At 40.2% G+C, this 20,815-nt stretch overlaps 3 protein-coding genes across 3 annotated transcripts in view; 1 reads left to right on the top strand and 2 right to left on the bottom strand.

Moving 5' to 3' along the window:
- The window catches only part of LOC307253576 (inactive dipeptidyl peptidase 10), a gene marked incomplete at its 3' end in the record, with an annotated part of 29,694 nt that extends 27,009 nt beyond the window's left edge, over positions 1-2,685 (bottom strand). The window contains exon 1 of the mRNA XM_080031686.1: positions 2,519-2,685. Coding sequence (XP_079887812.1) covers positions 2,519-2,557 — 39 coding nt within the window. The 5' untranslated portion in view covers positions 2,558-2,685. The remainder of the gene's footprint in view (positions 1-2,518) is intronic.
- A 1,608-nt stretch (positions 2,686-4,293) lies between these two features.
- On the top strand, positions 4,294-14,898 carry racgap1 (Rac GTPase activating protein 1). Its single transcript, XM_080030477.1, has 17 exons — positions 4,294-4,427; positions 5,142-5,247; positions 5,773-5,975; positions 6,361-6,500; positions 6,939-7,008; positions 7,122-7,175; positions 7,275-7,352; positions 7,560-7,677; positions 8,229-8,371; positions 8,822-8,986; positions 9,115-9,210; positions 9,656-9,854; positions 10,602-10,707; positions 11,300-11,432; positions 13,234-13,360; positions 13,449-13,554; positions 14,165-14,898. The coding sequence occupies exons 2-17, from the start codon at positions 5,163-5,165 to the stop codon at positions 14,238-14,240; spliced, it is 1,899 nt and encodes a 632-aa protein (XP_079886603.1). The 5' UTR covers positions 4,294-4,427; positions 5,142-5,162; the 3' UTR covers positions 14,241-14,898.
- Positions 14,899-16,462: 1,564 nt separating this feature from the next.
- Positions 16,463-20,193, bottom strand: LOC307253575 (uncharacterized protein; the record flags this gene model as incomplete). The annotated part of the gene is made up of 5 exons (XM_080031685.1): positions 16,463-16,902; positions 17,006-17,178; positions 17,939-18,045; positions 18,627-18,732; positions 20,034-20,193. The coding sequence occupies 5 exons, from the start codon at positions 20,191-20,193 to the stop codon at positions 16,624-16,626; spliced, it is 825 nt and encodes a 274-aa protein (XP_079887811.1). The 3' UTR covers positions 16,463-16,623.
- Between the last annotated feature and the right edge of the window lie 622 nt (positions 20,194-20,815).

Here is a 20,815-nt window from a genome sequence, read left to right as displayed (position 1 = left end):
GACTTCCCGCTTTAGCCTCCGCCACTGCAAGGCTGGCCCTACTGTCTTATTCCTTTCATGCTCCCCATCTCACATAAGGGGGGGAAAAAATGACTGTACAAAAGGACCTTGTGTGAGGGAGCTCTTTTTCCTCAATACTCGAGCCACTCACAGTGTGTCTTAGTTGCTGCCTTAGGAAACAAGCGGCATCCATTAAACACATGTAAGAGAGCTGCGGGTGACATGATATAAATACAGTACAAATTACGACAGGGACTATGTCATTTTTCACTGGGCTGAGGTTTGAAAGGAAACACTCTGTCAGCAGATTAAATGCTTCTAATGTGCTGTTTACAGTACACTATATAATGTGCTGTTTACAGTACACTATATGAACTAGTGTGTCATGCTGTCACATTGAGGATGTATCTTAGAACAATATCGCCTTTGAAAAAAACAAAAAACAAAACAGAGATCCATTCACTGTTTTTTTTTCTTCATTAATCAAAACAATGCTAAAAGCATTTAGTTATTCTGGCATGAAATTGCCTTTTCTTTTAATTTATGATATAACAGAGGCACCACAGGTAATTTTGTGCCGACTCTGCAATGCTCTTTTCTCCTGTATCATGGTACGCCTCGACACACACACACACATACACACACACACACACACACACACACACACACACACACACACACACACACACACACACACACACACACCATTTAAAACGAGCAGCAATCCATATTGTCCCCCCGGACTAAACCATTGCATCTTCTCCGCACCGGAAGAGAGAGACTTAACAGACTCTAACCCAGTCTTGCCTCATTAATTGCCCTACTGTTCAAAGAACATTGATTGGAGACCATGGCGTGACATATTGTGATATTCGCAGGTAATAGATTGTCTGTAAAAGCCATGCAGCCTTGTTTGTGTACCTCTCTCAAGAACACAATAACGCTGGATTGTCACACACACACTTAAAGAACTCAGGTTTCACTTTAACAAGAGCAGTTAGAAAGAGAGAAGTAAGAAGTTAAGGTTGGCACGTTGTTCAATTCAAAACATTATTATGCTCATATCAGAAACCAATTAGAAAAGATTTAAGTAGTAGCTCCTCTCGTCCCTAAAACACTTTGCCCATCAGGGACAACTGTGTGCTAATGATGTCATGATTAAAACTCTCTTCCAAGAAAGGTGACAGCTTGATGAGATCTGTTAATTAGTGGACTTGGCAACGGTTTCTGCTGTTGCACTGGACAGTGGAGAGACGGAAGCACAGGAGGGAAACGATTCTGGAAAACTAGACCAGAATAATATACACTTTAAGTTGGTAAAGGTGGAGTCATACAATTCTGGAAAATGTTTGTTGTCAAAATCACTTTCTGTCATAATCAGTGAATATTTTCTCACCATCGTGCCTGTCTGTACTGTGTGTATATGCACTGAGGAAAAAATTGTGTTAATACTCAGTCTATAGCCAATGATTTTGACAACAAGAATTCTTCAGAATTGCTGACTCCACCTTTAATAACATGAGTGTAAAATCCAGATTCTGTCTCATAATACCTGGATCTCTATGTAAAACAGGAAATTAAATGTTTCCTCACATGTTGCTTCTGACATACAGTATAAGCTGAGCTGAACAATCTAAAATGAGAAAAAGTCACATCGGATCTGACATGTATAATACAAATTCCCTTGGGGGATACATAAAGTAGCCGATCTATCTATCTATCTATCTATCTATCTATCTATCTATCTATCTATCTATCTATCTATCTATCTATCTATCTATCTATCTATCTATCTATCTATCTATCTATCTATCTATCTATCTATCTATCTATCTATCTATCTATCTATCTCTGTTGCAATTTAACGGGAGAGCTGCATTTGAATAATAATTTACAGAGCATGAAGAATTAACTTAATGCAGTGTGTTATCACAAGTAATGAGAATCAGATGGATGTTGCTTCATTGATAATATACACCTCCACAGAAGGGGATAATCAATCATTCCGTGCAAGCTGTTGGAGCTCTTCTGTGCAAGTAGCCTACAGGCTGCTGGGACAAAATCTTGTATCTGATTATTGCTACTGCAGATATTATGATAATGCTTTAGGGGAAAAAAGTCTGCATGGGACAGGGGAAGGCAACACTATAGCCTACATGCCACACCATCCACCGCATCTGTGCACCAAGAGTCAAAGATATAAGTAGGCCTATGCTGATTTGGGGAAGTGTGCATGGGGCGAAATGGCTGAAACACTAAAATCGATAATCGTCGTATTATGGCCACATGATGAGGAATCCCCCTACTGCACATCAACAGACTCAGAGAGATTGCACACACACACACACACACACACACACACACACACACACACACACACACACACACACACACACACACACACACACACACACACACACACACACACACGCACACAAACACACACTCACTCACACTCGTTGCTGTGAATTAAGTAGCCTGGAGATCCAAACAAATTAACAAAGACAAACACACATACCGGCTCCGGGGACATGTTTTGTTGAGTTGTGGCAATCATTGTAATCCGCTACAAAGCTCTGCCGCCTCTGAAGCCTCAAAACCCGCCGAGCTGCTGCACTGGTGGAGATGTCTTGCGGAGCTTTTTCTGCATGCTCTGCTTCTTGCAAGTTTGTCCTCGACGGGCTGGTGGTCTCTCTCTCTCTCTCTCTCTCTCTCTCTCTGTCTCTCTCTGTGTGTGTGTGTGTCTCTCTCTCTCTCTCTCTCTCTCTCTCTCTCTCTCTCTCTCTCTCTCTCTCTCTCTCTCTCTCTCTCTCTCTCTCTCTCTTGTTCACGTATTCGCCTATTTTCCAATCTTCTTAGAATATTGATTGCCAGAAATTAATCATTTCATGAGCTGGAGCTTTGGTTTCTTAGGCAGTCAAAATGGATTCATAATAAATTACCCAAATGTTTAGTGAAATATTAACAGCTTTAGTATTTTTTAAGCATGCACATTTTGTGGTGTAATTGAAAATTGATGTGCAATATTTTAAATCCTTAAACATAATTTAAACCCACTAGTTTATGTGGGCTAATAGTATTAGGCACTACACAATTGTTGTTATAGCGTATTATACGCTATAACAACAATTGTGTAGTGCCTTAATTTCTACAGATATTAGCCTACTGTAAGTAATCCTGTAGACATTTGTACGTGCCATGTCATGCACAGAAGTATATAGGCCTATACCCACACGTGAAAGCATGAAATAAATTATTCTCAAGAGGATATGGGCTACCAGGGTCCATGCCTCAGTCAAAGTAAAAACCACTTTGACAAGATATAGGCCCACGTGAGGGACCCTTCCCTTACCCCACAAGCTACATCAAGTTGAAGTTTCCCTCATTTATCATACACAACAAATCTCAGGCTCCCTCCAATAATGCGACAAACATGAAAAATAATGTAGCCTATAAAGACACAAGAGAATCTCAGGCATAAATAGAACCAATAGTGCAACTAACAATTGTTTGGATTGACAAAATTGTATGAACATGGATGAAATATAATGCGTGTTTTTTTTTTGCTCCATCAGTGCTACAGAGCAGGGCATTGTGCCTCCCCATTTTCAGTTGGGCTGCATTTCATGTAATGCATATTTTTCCACTTACTCCATGGGAGAAAAACCGTTTTTTCGTTACAATCACACACACACACACACACACACACACACACACACACACACACACACACACACACACACACACACACACACACACACACACACACACACACACACACACACACACACACACACACACACACACACACACACACACACAGTTTAAACAGCTGCCTACTGCCAGTGTTTAGTTATATTTTTTTATGAATTCGTTTAAATACATGCCCTACATGTATTCACTTATTGAGAACTTAAAAACAAACAAACAAAACAAACAAATAGGCAAAATAATTAAAAGTAGGGACACTATTTTGAAAGTTGTGACCGGAAGTCCTCTATTCCAGTATTTTTTTTTGTGTAAATCTTTGATTGTTTGCTAACTCATAATATTATATGTTGAAACTGACATTTCAAATTCGTTTATTGTAGTCATTTCTGTCCGTTTTGTGTCTTTGTTGTAGCGTTTATGGCATAGACATATAAAGAAAGGTTTATGGCCGTTACAGATGATTTGTTTTGAAAATTCGCAGTCGGAAGTCATTACCTCACTCTGCGGTGACGCCGGAGTAGTGCCGTGTGCTGATTGGCTAGAGGCGAAATTTGAAATGCAACGCGCTCATTGTATCTGTGGCTGCGCGAGGATGCGGATAAAGGTGCAACAAGCGGATCGCTAAAAAAAGAGAAAAAAACAAAGAGGAGGAGAAATTAAAAAAAGATCATCGCCGAAAGGATTTTGCTATCCTACATTTCTGCGGCACCGAAACGGTAGGTAACTTCTTAATATGTCAGTACAAATAAAAGTTTACGTCGCAGGTGAAGTCGGTAACCGCCATGTTATTTCAATCATGCCAGTGTGTGTGAAAAATATTCCCTGGAGATATAAGTTGTAGAATATATACAAAAGAAGCGGATGAACCAAACTTTGCGTATTTATGTGAGCCTGCAGGTAAAACGGGTAATTTATAAATCTTTTATGTTGCCCTAACCTGGATTAAACTTCCTGAAGATGCACAATCGGCCCAGACTGTTGCTACCTTTTAAAACTAAACTACATACCTTAACGTTCACCTCTGCTTTTAACTGAAATGAGCAATTGAATTGATAAAGCTTAAACGAGAGACTTCTGAGACTTACACAATTGAATTTGCTGTTACAAAGTCTGAATTATTCATGTACATCCATGGCTTTCGATTATTTTCTCCCTATTTTATTCACAAATGTTTTCCCTTTCTCTAAAGCATTTCATGTAAAGCACTTTGAATGGCCTCTGTGTGTATGAAATGTGCTTTGTAAATAAACTTGCCTTATGATGCATTGTTTTCCCTGCAATAACGTTTGAGGATGTGAATATTTCCGGTTAACAATTGCTAGGTCGTGCTGAAATAGCTACATTACATAGCAGCCATATATGAACTCAATCTATACAATCGTCTTCACATTGTTATAACACTTTAATGTATTCATTGTACATCTTTTTAGGGTCTTCAGTAATCGTACACCATGGAGACGGCTGTGCGGAGCCTCCAGGGCTTATATGATAAGCTGAGGACGCAGGTCGACCTTCTCAACGAGAACATTGAGCCCAGTGAGTAGCTTGTGGTTTGAAACGAATGCCTTGGGTTCATTTCATAGACTGTACAGGGTTCCCATGGTCATGAAAATTCCAGGATAAGTAATGGAATTTGAAGACACTTTTTCCAGACCTGGAAATTGTTTTGAATTTACAATCATTTTCGCTACTGTTTAAAATGTTAAAACAAATTTCAAACATGTCTAACATTATGCCAAATAGTTCCTTGAGTTACTATTGTTAAAATGTTGGCTGTTTGCTTATCCACAAGAATGCCTGGGAAGTGTGTGTTAAATAATGTATGCCTTTTTAAATGACAAATATAAAACATGGCTCTAGAGAAATGCTGTAAGAGTTTCATTATTGAGCCATATTGAAACAGGCCTAAATAAGGTTATGGACAATAGGGCAAAATTTCATGGAAAATGTGTTGGTAAAATTGTGTGGGAACCCTGCCTATATACAGTCTATGGTTGAAACAAATGCCTTGGGTTCATACAGATATCTGTAACGTATTCCTATCTGCATCCTCTTTCCCAGACTTCATCCAGATGGCCCAAAACTTTGAAGACTGCCGTCGCAAATGGCTGTGGTCGGAGCAGCAGCTGGGCTCTTACAAAGAGACGCTCACCAAGACGGAGACAGAGAGGGGAGCCTTGGAGGTCAAACTGAAACATGCCCGCAACCAAGTAGACGTGGAGATAAGGCGCAGACAGAAGGCTGAAAATGACTGTGATAAATTGGTATGTTGGGTCAATGCCCACCTTTGTTCGTTGATGTGTTTATTTAAGCCGATAGTGCCTAACTTTTATTTTGTATATAAATGAATGCCGGATACATTCAATTTCCAAACGAGTTGACACAACGTTGATAAAGCCTTGCATTTCTCAGTTTTGCAGTGTAAGAAAGCTGCCCAAGAAATGTTTCAGTTGTTGCTTCTACCGCTTAGAAAAACCTGGACGTACAGCAGAAGGAATTAAATCCATGTGTTATCACCGAAGGCTTACTTCATGTAGACGCACAGACAGTGATGTTATAATATTTCTAATTCCTCATGGCACGCAGTATTAGTATTAATCTACGTATATATCAAGGAGTTCCTCATTTGTTTCTCTTGCATTAATACAGGACCGTCAGCTCCAGTTGATCCGGGACCTGTTGATCAGTGAAGGATCCAGTAACAGCATCCAGCTGAGTGCAGAGCAGCGCTCGGCTCTGGCCTTCCTCAACACCCAGGCAGCAACAGCCAGCATGAACACCAGCCGAAGGTGATAAACCCACACATTCAGCAATTTATATCAGGGCAATGTTTATAGGTCTATACTTGCCTTGTTAGTGCTGCATCTGTTTCCTTAGCTGTTGTTGGAGCCGTGTGGTGCTATAGAGAGAACAGTGTTGATGGTGCTCTACCTTCATTTGCATGTGTGAACATCTGACACCCCTGATTTAAATGCAATGCAGAAATTTATTCATATGCGCTAACTCTAAACGGGCGTACTCAATTTCCCCGTCCATTACCTTCTCCATCTGTTTATCACATGAATGCACCATTCCAATGCACTTTCAAAACATCTCTCCCTTTTTTAAATTCATTTAGTTGTTTTTATTTTATTTTAAGGATAACATTTACAATAAGACAATTTATAACACTGTTTTTGATGGAGATACTTATTAACTGACTTTATATATTCTGTTGCTCTCAATAGACTGACCAGGATCGACGAGTCCGCCTCCATCTTGTCAGATATCAGCTACGACAAAACCGATGACTCTCTTGTAAGTACTTTCCCTTCTCAGTTTCATGAAAAGTTAAATTAACATTGCCGGAACATACAGTAAGATCTCCTCTAGTTTTTAAATCTGATTCTGATGGGCTTGATCTTCAACAGGACTGGGATTCCTCTAATCTGAGGACGGTGCGGCTCAAGAAACGTGAAAAAAGGGTAAGTTAAACATGTGCACCTTAAACATGTTTTTAGGAAGAATGTCTTCATTGTGTACTGTAGGTGTATTCGGTATCATGTCTGTTGTCTTGATTTCAGCGCTCCTCGAGGAATCACGTGGACGGTCCTCCCGGCGCTTCCAAACGCTCTCGATCAACAAGCAGAACTGCAGACAGGGTAGAGTTTTTTTTTTTTTTTTTTTCTTCACTCAAATATGTAGTGTTGGAATAAGTTACATCCACAGTCCTTTCAAATTCAAATGGTCAAAATGCAGTGACCAAAATGTGTTTGTTGGAAGCTTGTCAGCAGTGCTTATACTTGTTGGACCCTGACATAGTTGGTTGGATGTATGACAGTACAGTATATTCTACTCTATCTTATCAGGGAGCTGAGACCCTCGTGTCAAAGACCACAGTGACTGTCTCTGCGGATGGAGGACCAGTTGAGGCCATTTCTACCATTGAGACGGTTCCTTACTGGACTCGCAGCAGGAGAAAGACGGGTAAGACTCTCCACATGACGCAGTGTGTATCCTGGGGCTGCACTAGAGCCAGATGAAATGATTTTATTAATTCTCATCCGGTTAGCTTCATTAGTCACACACAAGTGAACCATTTATTAAAGGTCAAGCGGTTACTATCATAATATTTATTTTCTCTCCCTCTCGTCCTGTTTGGGACAATGACATCATTGTTTTTGCTGCCAAAATCACACAGGGAAAATGTTGTCATTACTGTGCCCTTAAATATTATCTTAATCTTGGATGACATGGTTTTGTTTTTTAAATCAAAGGCAGCATTATGTATTTGGAGCCATTTAAGGATAACTGACAAATCTAGGCCTATGTAAAATCATCATCAATTTCCTGTTAAATAAATAAAGATCAGACGTTGCCATGCCTTCGTGCAGCCAACATAAAATCAAACCATTAAAGTTGTCAAAAATGTGACTTTATTCGAATGGATGTCCTGGGCCTGAATGTGCTGCAGCAGTGATTCAACAGCATAATCTCCACGGTATGTAACACATTTTTTTTTTTTAACTCCTGTTCAGCTGCCATGGAGTGGGACTCTGAATCTGCTAAATCTCAGGATGTTTTCAAGCTTCCAGAGAACCCTGTAATGGAGATGAAAGCTCAACCCAGCACTCCAAAGAGCAACGGGGGAGTCCGTCTCCACGAGTTTGTCTCCAAAACTGTAAGGATGCGCTTTGTGTGAAGGAATATGGTGACTTAATCCGACTAGAAAAGCACATTTTCTTTTTGAATGTAAGGCTTATGCTGTATAGTGGCATCAAACTGTCATGGTGGCTCCAACATGTTGGTTATCGTGGATATTTGTTCGTTTTATTGTGGCCGTTCTGCCAACAAGTTTCATCACACTTGGCATTTATTTGCCAACAATCTGTTCTCAGAATTAAATCATACCGATTTTACTTTTCATGGATTATTTTTATGGATGTGTGTACAGAAACTTGCTGACACCAGTTTTAGGAAAATGTGAAACGGCCACTCCTCATGTATACACTCCTTTTTATGCAGTACATTTACATAATGTAATTTCTTGGTTGAGCCGACTATATATATATGTATCTGTTGACCTACTGTCTTTGCCAGCCTCCTAAATCCTGTCAAACTTATTTTATAGGTCATTAAGCCTGAGTCGTGCGTTCCCTGCGGAAAGAGAATCAAGTTTGGCAAGATCTCCCTGAAGTGCCGTGACTGCAGAGTGGTCTCTCACCCAGAGTGTCGCGAGCGCTGCCCTCTGCCATGCATCCCCAACATGGGGGCCACACCCGTCAAAATCGGGGAGGTGTGTGTCAGAATATTTTTCAAAACTGATTTTATTTCGCGATGTTTTGGGTATATCTAAATGGTTATATCCTCTCTGAAAATACATCACAGTGCTAACAGTTCACCCCATTTCTCTATTGTTCTTAGGGTGTGCTTGCAGACTACGTCTCCGACAGGTCGCCCATGATTCCTCCTCTCGTCGTCCACTGTATCAGTGAGATCGAGCAAAGGGGCCTGCATGAGGTGAGGAGGGGGTTTCTTCTCTTAATAACTTACAGAAATGTGAAAGACAAAGAATGAATCGCTCCAGTAATTATATTTAATGTATTTTCCTTATAAGCTGAGACAGAGAGCTGAAATGATGATTAGACAATCTGTTCTGGGCAATTACATTCGTTATTGGGATCGTGGAAGGGCTCCAAATGTGTAGATTTCTGTGTGACTGTCCTGCTGTCTCTTCCTTCTGTTGTTTTTCCATATTTAACTCCGTTCCTACTTTCTATTTTAATCCTATTTAATTAACAATTTTCTTGAGATGGTCGTTATGAAATTATTTCCCCCCAATCTGAAACAAATATGTAGATTATTATTATTTTTTTTTAAACTATACTCCCCTTCCCATTCCAGATAATGTGATGTCAAGGTAATAAACTGTTAAACAGTGAATAATGGTCTTTCCTCCCCTCAGGCTGGCCTGTACCGTCTGTCCGGTTCAGACCGCACAGTGAAGGATCTGAAGGAGAAGTTTCTCCGCAGTAAAACTGTCCCGGTGCTCAGCAAGGTGGACGACATCAACGCTGTCACCGGTCTGCTCAAGGACTTCCTGAGGAACCTCAAGGAACCTCTGCTCACCTTCCGCCTCAACCGCCGCTTCATGGAGGCAGCAGGTACGTGTGTGTCTGTCTGTCTGTCTGTCTGTCTGTCTGTCTGTCTGTTTGTGTGGCTGTGTTCGAAAAGCCATGCTAACTTCCTCATAACGTACTCATACTAATTTTGAAGTCAATTTGAGTATGTTGTGGTTGTGTATGCGAGTTTGTGTAGGCAAGAAATGCCCGGGTGAGTACGTACTTCCGGGAAGATTTTGTGTATAGATTGATAGGATACTTTTCCTACTCATCTGTCCCACAATGCATTGCGTCTTTTCAAACGACATGGTTTTTTAAGAATTCTTTATCGCTTCTGTAAACGGTCCGACGAACCTCGCATACACAATCAATCGTTAAGTAGACAGTATGGAGTATATACATGTGAGTGTAGGAGGGAGGACGTTAGTATGACTTTTCAAACACAGCTTTCTTGTGTGCGTTTAAAAAAATATATGCTTGTCACACTCAACAAAATCAATTTATGGTTAATATTGAAACAAATGTATACTTTGTAACTTTTTTAGTAATGGATAGCAGACTTTTGCACAACAGACCAATTAAATGTAGATTTCATTTCTTCTACTTTAGTTTTTGCAATTTATTCCGAGAAGTAATGGAAACCTTGGGTGGGAAGTTGCCAGGAACATTTGTTAGCAAGTTTTAGTAATTATTTGACACTGGAATTGGATAATAAAAATGAAAAATCCAAACAACATTGCTTTTCTTGGTCTCTGCTGACAACAGTTGTTTTCCTTGTTCCCTTTTTAGAGGTTCCAGATGATGACAACAGCATTGCGCTGATGTACCAAACCCTGGGAGACCTGCCACGGGCCAACAGAGACACACTGGCTTTCCTGGTCCTTCACCTTCAAAGGTTAGCAGCTACTCTGTTGATATGACACTCCTGTATACCACAGGCTGTTTATACAAGTTATGTATATACCTGTTTCCCAATGCAGCTGATTTAAATAAGCCTTTGCCCTGCTTTGATGCCTTCCATATTCCCGCTACAAATTAAGTGTTGGAATCTGCTGATGTGCACAGAAGCTTTCTTATCTCTCTGGTCCAACCTTTTTTTTTTTTTGCTGCATCCTCTAAATTTAATTGGGTTAAGTAGCTTTAGGCAAAACTGTGCAGAGATTTTTTAATGGACACCATAACTGTATCTAATTCCCTGATTTTTTAAAAGGGCAAGAAATTCTGTTTACTTCACCTGAAATACCCTTTTTATAGGTGTAGTCAGCGATTCTGCAGAAAGCTTGTTGTCCAAATCACTTTTTGAAAAATCTCATGATCGTGTGTGTGTGTGCTCGCTCTGAACAAAAAGACAAGTGTGAATACAGAGCCTAGGTATTTTTAAAAACAAGCAATCTCCAAAATTGCTGACTCCACCTTTTTTTTAAATGCGGTTTCTTATGTCATATAACTCACAGGGTCATTAATGAAATGAAATAAAATCTTTTCAGAGTTGCTGACAGTCTGGACACCCGGATGGACATCAGTAACTTGGCCCGAGTTTTCGGTCCAACCATCCTGGGACATGCCGTTCCCAACCCGGACCCCATGACAATCCTGCAGGACACCAAACGCCAGCCTAAGGTTCGCCTCATATCATATCAACCATGCATAATGTCTGCAGTATATCATGTTTCTACTGTGGTCAGTCTAAGTGCAACTGCACCCTTTTACTTGTTTTTTGAGCTATAAGCTGAATTAAATCACTGTGTTGTTAAGGAACACATATATGCTGGTGTTAATATTGAAAAAAATTGCAATATGTTCAATATCGGCAATTCAAGAATTTTTTTGTATTTCATTTTAGAGCTTTACTAAGATTTGAAAAAAAAAAAATTCCTTCGTGTTCGAAATATGACGTCATGATGTACTTTTGGTACATCATGACAATTAACAAAATAAGAAAAGTCCTCCACCTCAGACGACCCATCTGTGTGGCATATGAGCTCACTGTGTAGCGACAGTGCCGTTAGACTTTGTGTCACTCGATTTTTCAAGGAAGTCATGTCATTCAGATTTTCCTGAGTGGCAGCTAGACCGCCTCCTTCACAGACACCGTGCGGCCCCCTCCCTCCCGAATGTCGGCCGGCTGATGTCGGAATGTTTTAAAAACAGTTCTACAACAGAATTCAGAATCCATGGTCTGAATGCATTTTTCAAAATTGTGCAGTACGCTCAAACAGAGGGTGCAGTTACCCTTTAAATATAGAAAAACTTTAAAGTTCATTCTGCAACATGCATGGTTAGGCTATTGGTGGTAACAGCAAATGTGGCTTCATTACTACATGTCATCGGTTTCTGGGGGCAGCAAACACAAAACACAATAGAAGAGCAGCTGTTGTATCTATTTACAGCGTCCACAAACAAACTCACCTTGTTTAGATAAAGAAGCTGGTCAATAAATGGCCTTTTTAATCACAAAATGAGCCAAACCACAATCTGATGTTGTGCTGAGTAAGTAAAACCAGTGAGTCACCTTGCTAAGAAGAAGTTGTAGGTGCAGCCTGTTGCCTGCAGCTCTTCATCTAACGGCTCTAACTTCAGCCGCTCCTCGTCCCGTCACACATAATATGCTTTATTTAAAACCGAGCCACCGTGTCTTGTTTGGTTGGAACTTTGTGTGACTACTCCACAATAAAAGCCATCCCAGTGTTGAATGCTTTTAATGTGAACCAACTAAAGTAAACAGTGGGGCAGAATAAACACTGCAGTTGTGCATCGCTCCTTGTAAGACCCCTGTGCATTAGGAGGCAGTTTGAATCCAGCGCTGGAATGGCCACTAACAATGAAAACAACTATATGGAGAGGTTATTATAGAAAAATGAACTGAATGGCTACTGCCGGGGATAAAATGCCAGCAACCAATACTGTCATTGCATGGAAATCTCAAGGAACTTAATATTTCTTTTTGTTTCTCAATCTGTATTTGCATAAGGGTCTTTATACAAAATACTTTCAACTCAAACAATGACGAAAGATGCTTAGTACCAGATTTAGCCTTCAGCTCATTCGTCTGCAGTCTCCTTTTTAAATCAAACCCTTTACCACAAGAATAAAACTCCATTCTCAAAGTCACGATGAGATTTTAACATAAAAAAATGTAATTAATAGATTATAAAGAAAAATGAAATGTAATAGATTGCTTTACACAATAACTCGCCTACCGCAATATATGGAGACAACCAAAAAGCTCTCTACTACATAAGTCACTTCAGATCATAATTACAGTACCATAGACCTTTTTTGTTTCCCTTGTAATCCCCTCTGTGTTGCCCGAGGCCTCTTTTATAACCAGCTGTGAGATGAGGATGAGGCAACCCACTGAAATAACCTCCATCTTTTGTATTGTTCCTTTCTTCTCTTCTAATCCCTTTTTACTGTTCAGGTCGTGGAGCGCCTGTTGTGTCTGCCGGCCGATTACTGGAGCCAGTTTGTGATGACAGACAACGAGCAGCCCAACTTGGATCACCTGATCATCGAGAACGCAAACTGCTACGCCACCCCCGACAGAAGTACGAGCTCACTTTAACTTAATTGAGTCCTCCTGGGATTGTCTGCCTGACATTTTAAATTGATTGTGATGTGTCTGTGTTGTTGCAGTGTGTACCAGCATTCTGGGACCTCTGACTACACCGGAGCACCAGCTCTATAAAACCCCGTCCTCCAGCTCCTTGTCTCAGCGCATGAAGTCCTCTCTGACACCCAGGTAAACACACAAGCACACAGTCCACTCTTGGACTGCTTTGAAAGCCTCTAGAAACCTGCTCTAAACTAGTCAAAAAAATCCATTTATAATATCAAAGGTGGGTGTCTCAATAAGCTTTTACAAAAATCTAAATTATATACAACTTAGTAAAAAAAAAAAAAGCTGTTTGCTGTGTGGACCGTCTGACAGAACTGTATGGGCAGTATCGATCGGTTTCCATGGCAAGCAGTATTTATAGAACGTTCCTAAATTACATTATCTGTCATTTGAATTGATAAAAATGCCTTTTCAGATGCTTACTATCATGCTACTAACTCTTCAAATGACATAGTTAGACAGATCTTGCGGATTTGGGTTTACAGAGGCTTTAAACTCTTTTTGTGCAATCAATGACTTCTGTGATTAATTGCCTCTAGTATGAAGGCTGAGTGCTGCTGATTCAAATGTTCAGGAAAGATAGTCTCAGAGAAAAGCTGACTCCTTTTGAACATCTTTTCATCAAAGTTAATCTACTGCAAAATATCTCATTATCCTTCATCGACTGCCTTTTTATTGACTCCTCTCATCCCTCTAAATGTCATTATGTGCTCTCTCTCTCTCTTTGTTGCAGATTTGGGAGCAAGAGCAAATCGGCAGTCGGATTTTCTCGCCAGGGAAAATTCTTTGCATCTCCACAGCTCAAATAATCCAAAAAAAGACGCAACACTTAACCCACTTCATTTCCAAGCAATAGAATTTTACATTTGCGCATAACATGGTACTGCTTTGATCGCATCTTAGTCGTCTTACTTATAACCGTTTTAATATTCCACAAATGGTATTAGTTGTATTTTTATGTTTTTTCTTCGTGTTTGTAAAAAGGATAATTTTTCCTAAACCAAATTAGAAGGATGCTTTCGCTATGCAAGACATTCTCCTTTCACCTCGAAACACCTTTTGGGATTGTTCTGTATATAACTCCTTTTTGAAAAATATGCGCGTAGGTGAAAATATGTACTGTATTAGCGGCTTCATTGTGTCCTGCTGCCCCCTAAAGTGTAATCCTTTCTTTTGACATTCTTTTCAACTCATGTGTCACTCAGAAGTTGAACTGAATCTTGTGCATTTCATTGTAAGTTTGAATGTTAGTAACTTTCTTTAGATTGATGTATTTTAAGTTTTGATTGTCTCCTTCACCCCCCCCCCCCCCCCATACCCCATCCTCGTGAATTGGTGCTGTAAAATGTTTACGATCAACACATGACTTCCTTTTCCCTACTGTAACTAAACTCTAGTTACGAGACCTTGAGGCAGATCTTTCTCATTGGTCAGATCTTCTCAGCCTTCAAAGGAGACCTTTTTTTTTTTTTAAGAAAAAGTTGTGTTTTCCAGTTTACCCCGCACTGCCAGTAATCATCAGGGACATTGTTCACTGGTTTTATGTTGCGGGTTGTAATCTTCGTAATAATTTTTGCTCCTCTGATGTTTATTGATCCGTGTAATGTTTGCACTGTGGGAGGCTACTCGAGAGCGATCCCTTTGCAAGAGGCAGTTACTTATAAGATTGGCCAGTTCAGTTGCTGTGGCATTGTTTGATTAACTACAAACACACTTTTTGTACTCAAATACACGCTTTAGAATTCATGTAACTTATAAAATACATTTCTAACCTTCCGAAAAATGTCTAGAGTCTTTTCTTTTGAAATGTTTTGTGGCTTTTGTCAATCCTAATACTGAGTTAGAGGGTGTCAAGGGAGATTTTTGAATTTTGAATCAGGTTAAGGCATCTTTAAATGTCTTGGTTTGGTATCGACACTTTTACTTTAACATAAAAAATTAAGATCAATTGTGATTCGAATGACACTTGAGTTGCTGAGGACATGCAGGTTGCACGTTGTGAGATATGTGTTATGAGTGTCAGGTCTTAAACTGTCTGGGAAGGGTTGTTAGGACAATATTGCATCAAACTGCTGTCAAGAATGGAGAGAATATCTGTAAAATTGTCTTTTTATCATACCCACGATCAGCAGTAAAGGTATTAATACTCAACCATGCTGTAGATTATGCAAACAAATGGATCATAATCATACTTTTTAGAGTTGCATATGCCTTTTCCCGTTTTTTTTTTTTTAAACTTGTCTTATTTTGTACTTGAGATATATGGAAGGAACTGTAAAAATTGACCAATATTAGGTAGAGATTTTCCTCACTGCTGGAAAGAAGGCTAAGAGAACAGAGTCGAGGGCAAGACACGTACCAGATTACAATGGCTTAACATTATCGGTGTGCTTTTAATGATGGAGAATGAATTTTTTTAAAGGCTGGGTAAAATGGCAAATTTGCATGTCCTAAAAAGATGCATAGTATATATTTTTTTAAATGTAATGTAGATTGTCCGTTAACTGGCACTTTTCCTTTAATCGTACTTTCCTTATTTACCTTTTTCTGTATTTCCCTTAGTATTTACACCACAAAGAAAGCAATAAAAGTTATTTAAGAAGAAAGTGAAATGTAAAAGCTGTTCCAAACATCTGACTAATCCACACTCAAAGGTAGGGTGGAAATCTAACTGAGCAATATTATTGTCTAAATATGGTGATCGCGGCACTCATTTTCAGACGGTCTCTCCTGGAAGACATTTGGGAGCTTGCTCAAGAGGTCAGTAAACCCTACGCTCATCTCCGCAAGTGGGCCAATGTCAGATTGTGCTCTTCAGAAAGTAGCTGAAACAGTCCCATGAACCAAACTATCACCTTTAAGAGGTGTCTCCTTGATGTTCCAGTATGACATCATGACCTCTTTCGCTCCTTTCCAAACCACGAGCTCGAGACCCATTCACGATTTCAGAATCATATCTGATGCGAAAATAAAAAGGCAGCTTTGTACCCTTTACGACAACACATTTCAGTTGTGACACGCCACGAAGAGATCTCACACAGAAGTCTTTTATATTGAGTCTAGACAACGAAACAATGGAATTTATTTTACAGAATCCAACACAGGAGATAGAAAAAGGAAATGTGTATACATTCTTTGTGCGAGGCAATTATTGGTACACCATCTGAGAAAACAAATTTACAGATTATAACATCAAAATTTAGGCCATGGCCAGAGAACAGGAGTGTTCTTGATGTAGTCTTGGTATCCTGGGTCGGTTCCCCACTTCTTCTTGGCCTGCGCCTCTAGCATGGGGATACCGCTAACGTAGCTTAGCAGGAACCAGACGAACAGAGGCGACACAGCACTCAGGTACTGGGGACCCTGCATCACTGATGAGGCAGACAGCCACAGGCCCGACCACTGCAAAATCTCTCCAAAATAGTTTGGGTGTCTGCTGTACGCCCATAGACCACTCCGGATGAATTTCCCCTGGAGGCATAACAGGAAGTTGGTCAGTAAAAATATGTTAAAACCCTGAAAGAGGCATTCATACCGATTAGGGTTTTGCACATGAGGTCTGCTGTTAACTTACTGCGTTATCTGGGTCACGCTTGAAAAGCCACTTCTGTTGGTCAGCTATGGCCTCTGCGGCAAAGCCAAGGCCCCACACGCTCCAGCCGATGTAGTCCCTGGTCCCCAGAGGAACGTCTTTCCTCTCACTGTTCAGCATAAGGGTAGGCAGGAGGGTCGTGAAAACCCACAAGGCTGAGAGAAACAGGAGAAAATGTATTATCTTCAATCGGCTTCACCTTAATGCTTTTTTTAACAAATACACTGGCATATTATCGACCAAACAGACAGATCATCTGAACAATAATTGCGTTACACAGCGTAGCTAAAATTAAGTATACACATGGTATAGGCTACATTACTAGTGACCTTTCTTTACTTCTTCTATATTGTTTGTTATTGTCCGTAGTGTATATGCCATATATTGTATATGCCAAGAGTGGTTCATAATAGATGTAACATATGAAAAACGTAGAAACCCATCACAATTTTCAATATTCAAGATCAGTCTGCACAGATGACATACATCCCTCCGTAAATAACAAATAAAATATATAAACGACCATTCTAATTCTTGCAACCAGATGTGATATGACTGAGGTGATCAATGATCAATTTTTATTCTTGTTTCTTCAGTGAGAATTTCATTTTTTCTAGTTCAATGTTTATTTCCATCGCTCATATGGTTTGAATTAATTGGTGCAGTTTTTGGTTTTTCAATTTAGTAACATCAATCTACGAGCCAGGAGGCTGACAAAATGCACCGTGTTACCGCCTCGCCTTAATACTTGAATGATCTCGATAGATTCAACTTACTGTAACTAACAGCTCCTACATAGAATAAATGAATATATAGAGGTAGAAACTAGACAGTGATTTATACAGGGCCACTCGCTTTACAGTTAGTCAAGGACTGAGGCAATGAGAGGAAAGCGTTTACACTGCCTCCGTGTACCTTGAACAGTCCAGTATACAAAGAAAGTCCCTGGGCTTTCTCTGACATTGTTGAACCTGCGATCATGACCGTCCTTCAAGATCCGCATGAAGAGGAATGTCCCCAATCTGTGTAAGGAACAGGAACACGGTTAACGTCCAATTCATATTAACCAGGGCCATTATTCATTAACCTGACGTTAGGGTTTCACATTCATTAGCTCCTAGCCAAGGACCCTCCATAACTTAAGGCAAGACACAGCAGGCAGAAACATTGTTTTTTCAAACACTGGTTGATTTGGAGATCCTTGTCTAATTTGCTTGTCCTGTCTATCAAAAAAAACTTTCCATAATCAATTCTTAGCACTATTCTGAAGGTTATTACAGAATGATTTGTACATGAGTTGTTAATGGTCCGATTCATGATACGTTTTATTCTTAAAAACATCCCGAAAATGCATCTGGCTTCATCCAACATTTCTGAAAAAAAAATTATTAAAAAAAATATTCATCAGCTGTCAAAGTTTAGCGATGATGTCTTAAAGCTAAACCTTTTACCCATATATTCACCTGCAGTGTCTCGCCTTAACTTAAACAAAACTCTGTTGGGTTCAGAGCAAGAACATTTATTCAGAACTCCTTTTTGGGTTGAGTGTAGGGGTGTCACTGGGTGTTACATCATTGGGGGTCTTATTGCTTCCTTTACTGACCTGAGTCCCCATGCCGTCACCAACCCAGTCTGCACCTTCTGACGGGTGTGAGTGGCTCCTCCCCAAAACCGACTCAGGTGGGCAAGTAGTATAAAGGTGCCAGAACCTAGGGGCAGAAAAAAGAGAAGAGATAGAGAGAGAAAGAGAGAGAGAGAGAGAGTTGGAGTTACTGGGACATGGGCATGGCGAATGGCCACGCAGAGTAAGGCGTGTTCAATAAATCTTTTACCCAGGATACTAGTGTCGGCAATTGGTTCCAAAGTCCAAGGGTAAAATTGCCAGGAGCTCAACGCGCAGGGGAGGAAGACAAGAGGACGAGTAAAAGTGAAGTGTCTAAAGTCATTCACTTGTCATTGGTGTCGACAGGTAAGCTGCACTGTTTTACATGTAAAAAAGGATTTGATAATAGTTTCAGTATTTAAGCCAATGGAGACATAGTACAGACAAATTTAACTAACTCTCGAACTTCGTCACCTTTGTCGTACACTTAACTTTTTATGCTCAGAACTTTAAACAAATGTCGATCACTGTTAAAAAACTTGCAGTCTTACTGGTTAAAAGGGAGGATACAAGGTGCTGCAACTAAAAGGTTATAGAAATTATTATTTTCATTATTCGTTAAGACTCCAACATGCTCACTGAATGGTGAAAAATGCTGACCGCAACGTCTCACAGCCCAGGGTGACGCCTACCCATTACACATTTTGTCTGACCAAGATACCAAAAGCAAAAGATAGTTTAAAAAGAGAAATCATCATAATCAAAAGGCTAGAAGTAGGTCATATTAGGTCATTTTTGCCAGAATTTCTTTTATAGAAAAGTTGCATATACATTTTTTGTCGATCCTTATAGGCTACTGCTGTTGTAAATGCTGTGCAGGTTGTTTGAACTGGAGATGATTTTAATTGAAGCAAAGGTGAGACCAGGTAGCACATATCTCTATTGGCGAGACAGGTTGCCCAATTCTTTGATTGGGACCCACAAAAAGCCCCCATCCCCCCCCCCCCCTTAGACAGAGGGTCCCGGGTTTCTTTTCTACGCCCCTGCTGACACAAGACCTTTATGTTAAGCTGATTGGATAAATGTGCCGCGTCTTAAGCTGTGAAGGAGGAGCTGCAGGCTGTTTCACAACAAGGCTTCTTTAGATAACACTGGTTTTGTAATGATGACATTTCAAAGTCTGAGCGCAGTGTGGAAACACATTCTTAAGTTATAACAAATTCACAGCGTTCCTATGGAAATTAATGAAATAAATGACAGCTTTCAATTTCGGAACAGAAGCTTACATGTGATTCGCTCGTCCGTTTCATCAAGTTCACACCAAGTCAAGCTGCAAAAGTTTGGCAACACATGGCCTCAAGTTCAATGCATCAACAGTCTCGAGCAGAGGGAAACGGTTTTTTTTACCTGCCAAATCGTAGAACTTCTCGGTCTTGAAGGCTGCAGCGAGCGCCCAGCCGGCCCACTGGATGCCCAGGTCCGTGGCGGCACATTTGACCAGCGTGCTCCCCATGATCATGTCCTGCAGCTCGGATAGCAGCACCGGAATCTGCTGATAGTCAATCATAGCAGGGCCACTCCTCCGACACCCAAATAAACAGACACAATGCGGTTAAAGTTCATAGAAGCTGGTAGTGGGGGTGGCCTGGCCGCGGAGAATTATGGGTATTGTAGTGATTAGCGGATCAGACAAGTTCTTTATATGTCCATGGGTCAAACTGAGGTGAAGGGTGCATCCATGGGTCAGGGCAGAATTGGGATTTAAGGATAACAAAGGATTACATAAGAAAGGCCTATATTGATTGTTTTCAAGGGCTTCAAGTAAAGCGTTTTGCATGGGGAATATTGTCCAGAAAATGGAAATAGTCAAGTAAAGCACAACACCTTCAGATGTGTACAGCACTATATTAGTATATATACCCAATAGTATATAGAGGGTGGTCAAACGTGGCTCCATATCCATACAGCTAAAACAATAAATTGCTTTGTGCACTTGGGCCTATCAATCAAAACAAAGTAGGCCTAGTATAATATACTGCAACATGGGTAGCCTACTGTTACTTTCACTTTTCTGACCATATTACCAATCTTTGGAGTAAAGCTTACAATTAAAGACTTTTTATACTTGTAGAATATTTTTTAAAGGGGTTCATTTTACTTGAGTTAAGGATCTGAATAATTCTCCCATC

The sequence above is a fragment of the Ammodytes marinus genome (assembly GCF_949987685.1).
Source record: "Ammodytes marinus genome assembly, chromosome: 7".
In the NCBI taxonomy this organism is placed as follows: domain Eukaryota; kingdom Metazoa; phylum Chordata; class Actinopteri; order Uranoscopiformes; family Ammodytidae; genus Ammodytes; species Ammodytes marinus.
The sequence above is the reverse complement of the archived record's forward strand: the minus strand, read 5'-3'. Positions and strand labels throughout refer to the sequence as shown.

Bases quoted from the DNA above. Each gene is read 5' to 3' on its own strand.
- racgap1 (XM_080030477.1), top strand. From the start codon at position 5,163: ATGGAGACGGCTGTGCGGAGCCTCCAGGGCTTATATGATAAGCTGAGG. The intron at 10,708-11,299 runs GTTAGCAGCTAC...AAATCTTTTCAG, and splicing joins CTGGTCCTTCACCTTCAAAG to AGTTGCTGACAGTCTGGACA. The intron at 13,361-13,448 runs GTACGAGCTCAC...GTGTTGTTGCAG, and splicing joins CTACGCCACCCCCGACAGAA to TGTGTACCAGCATTCTGGGA.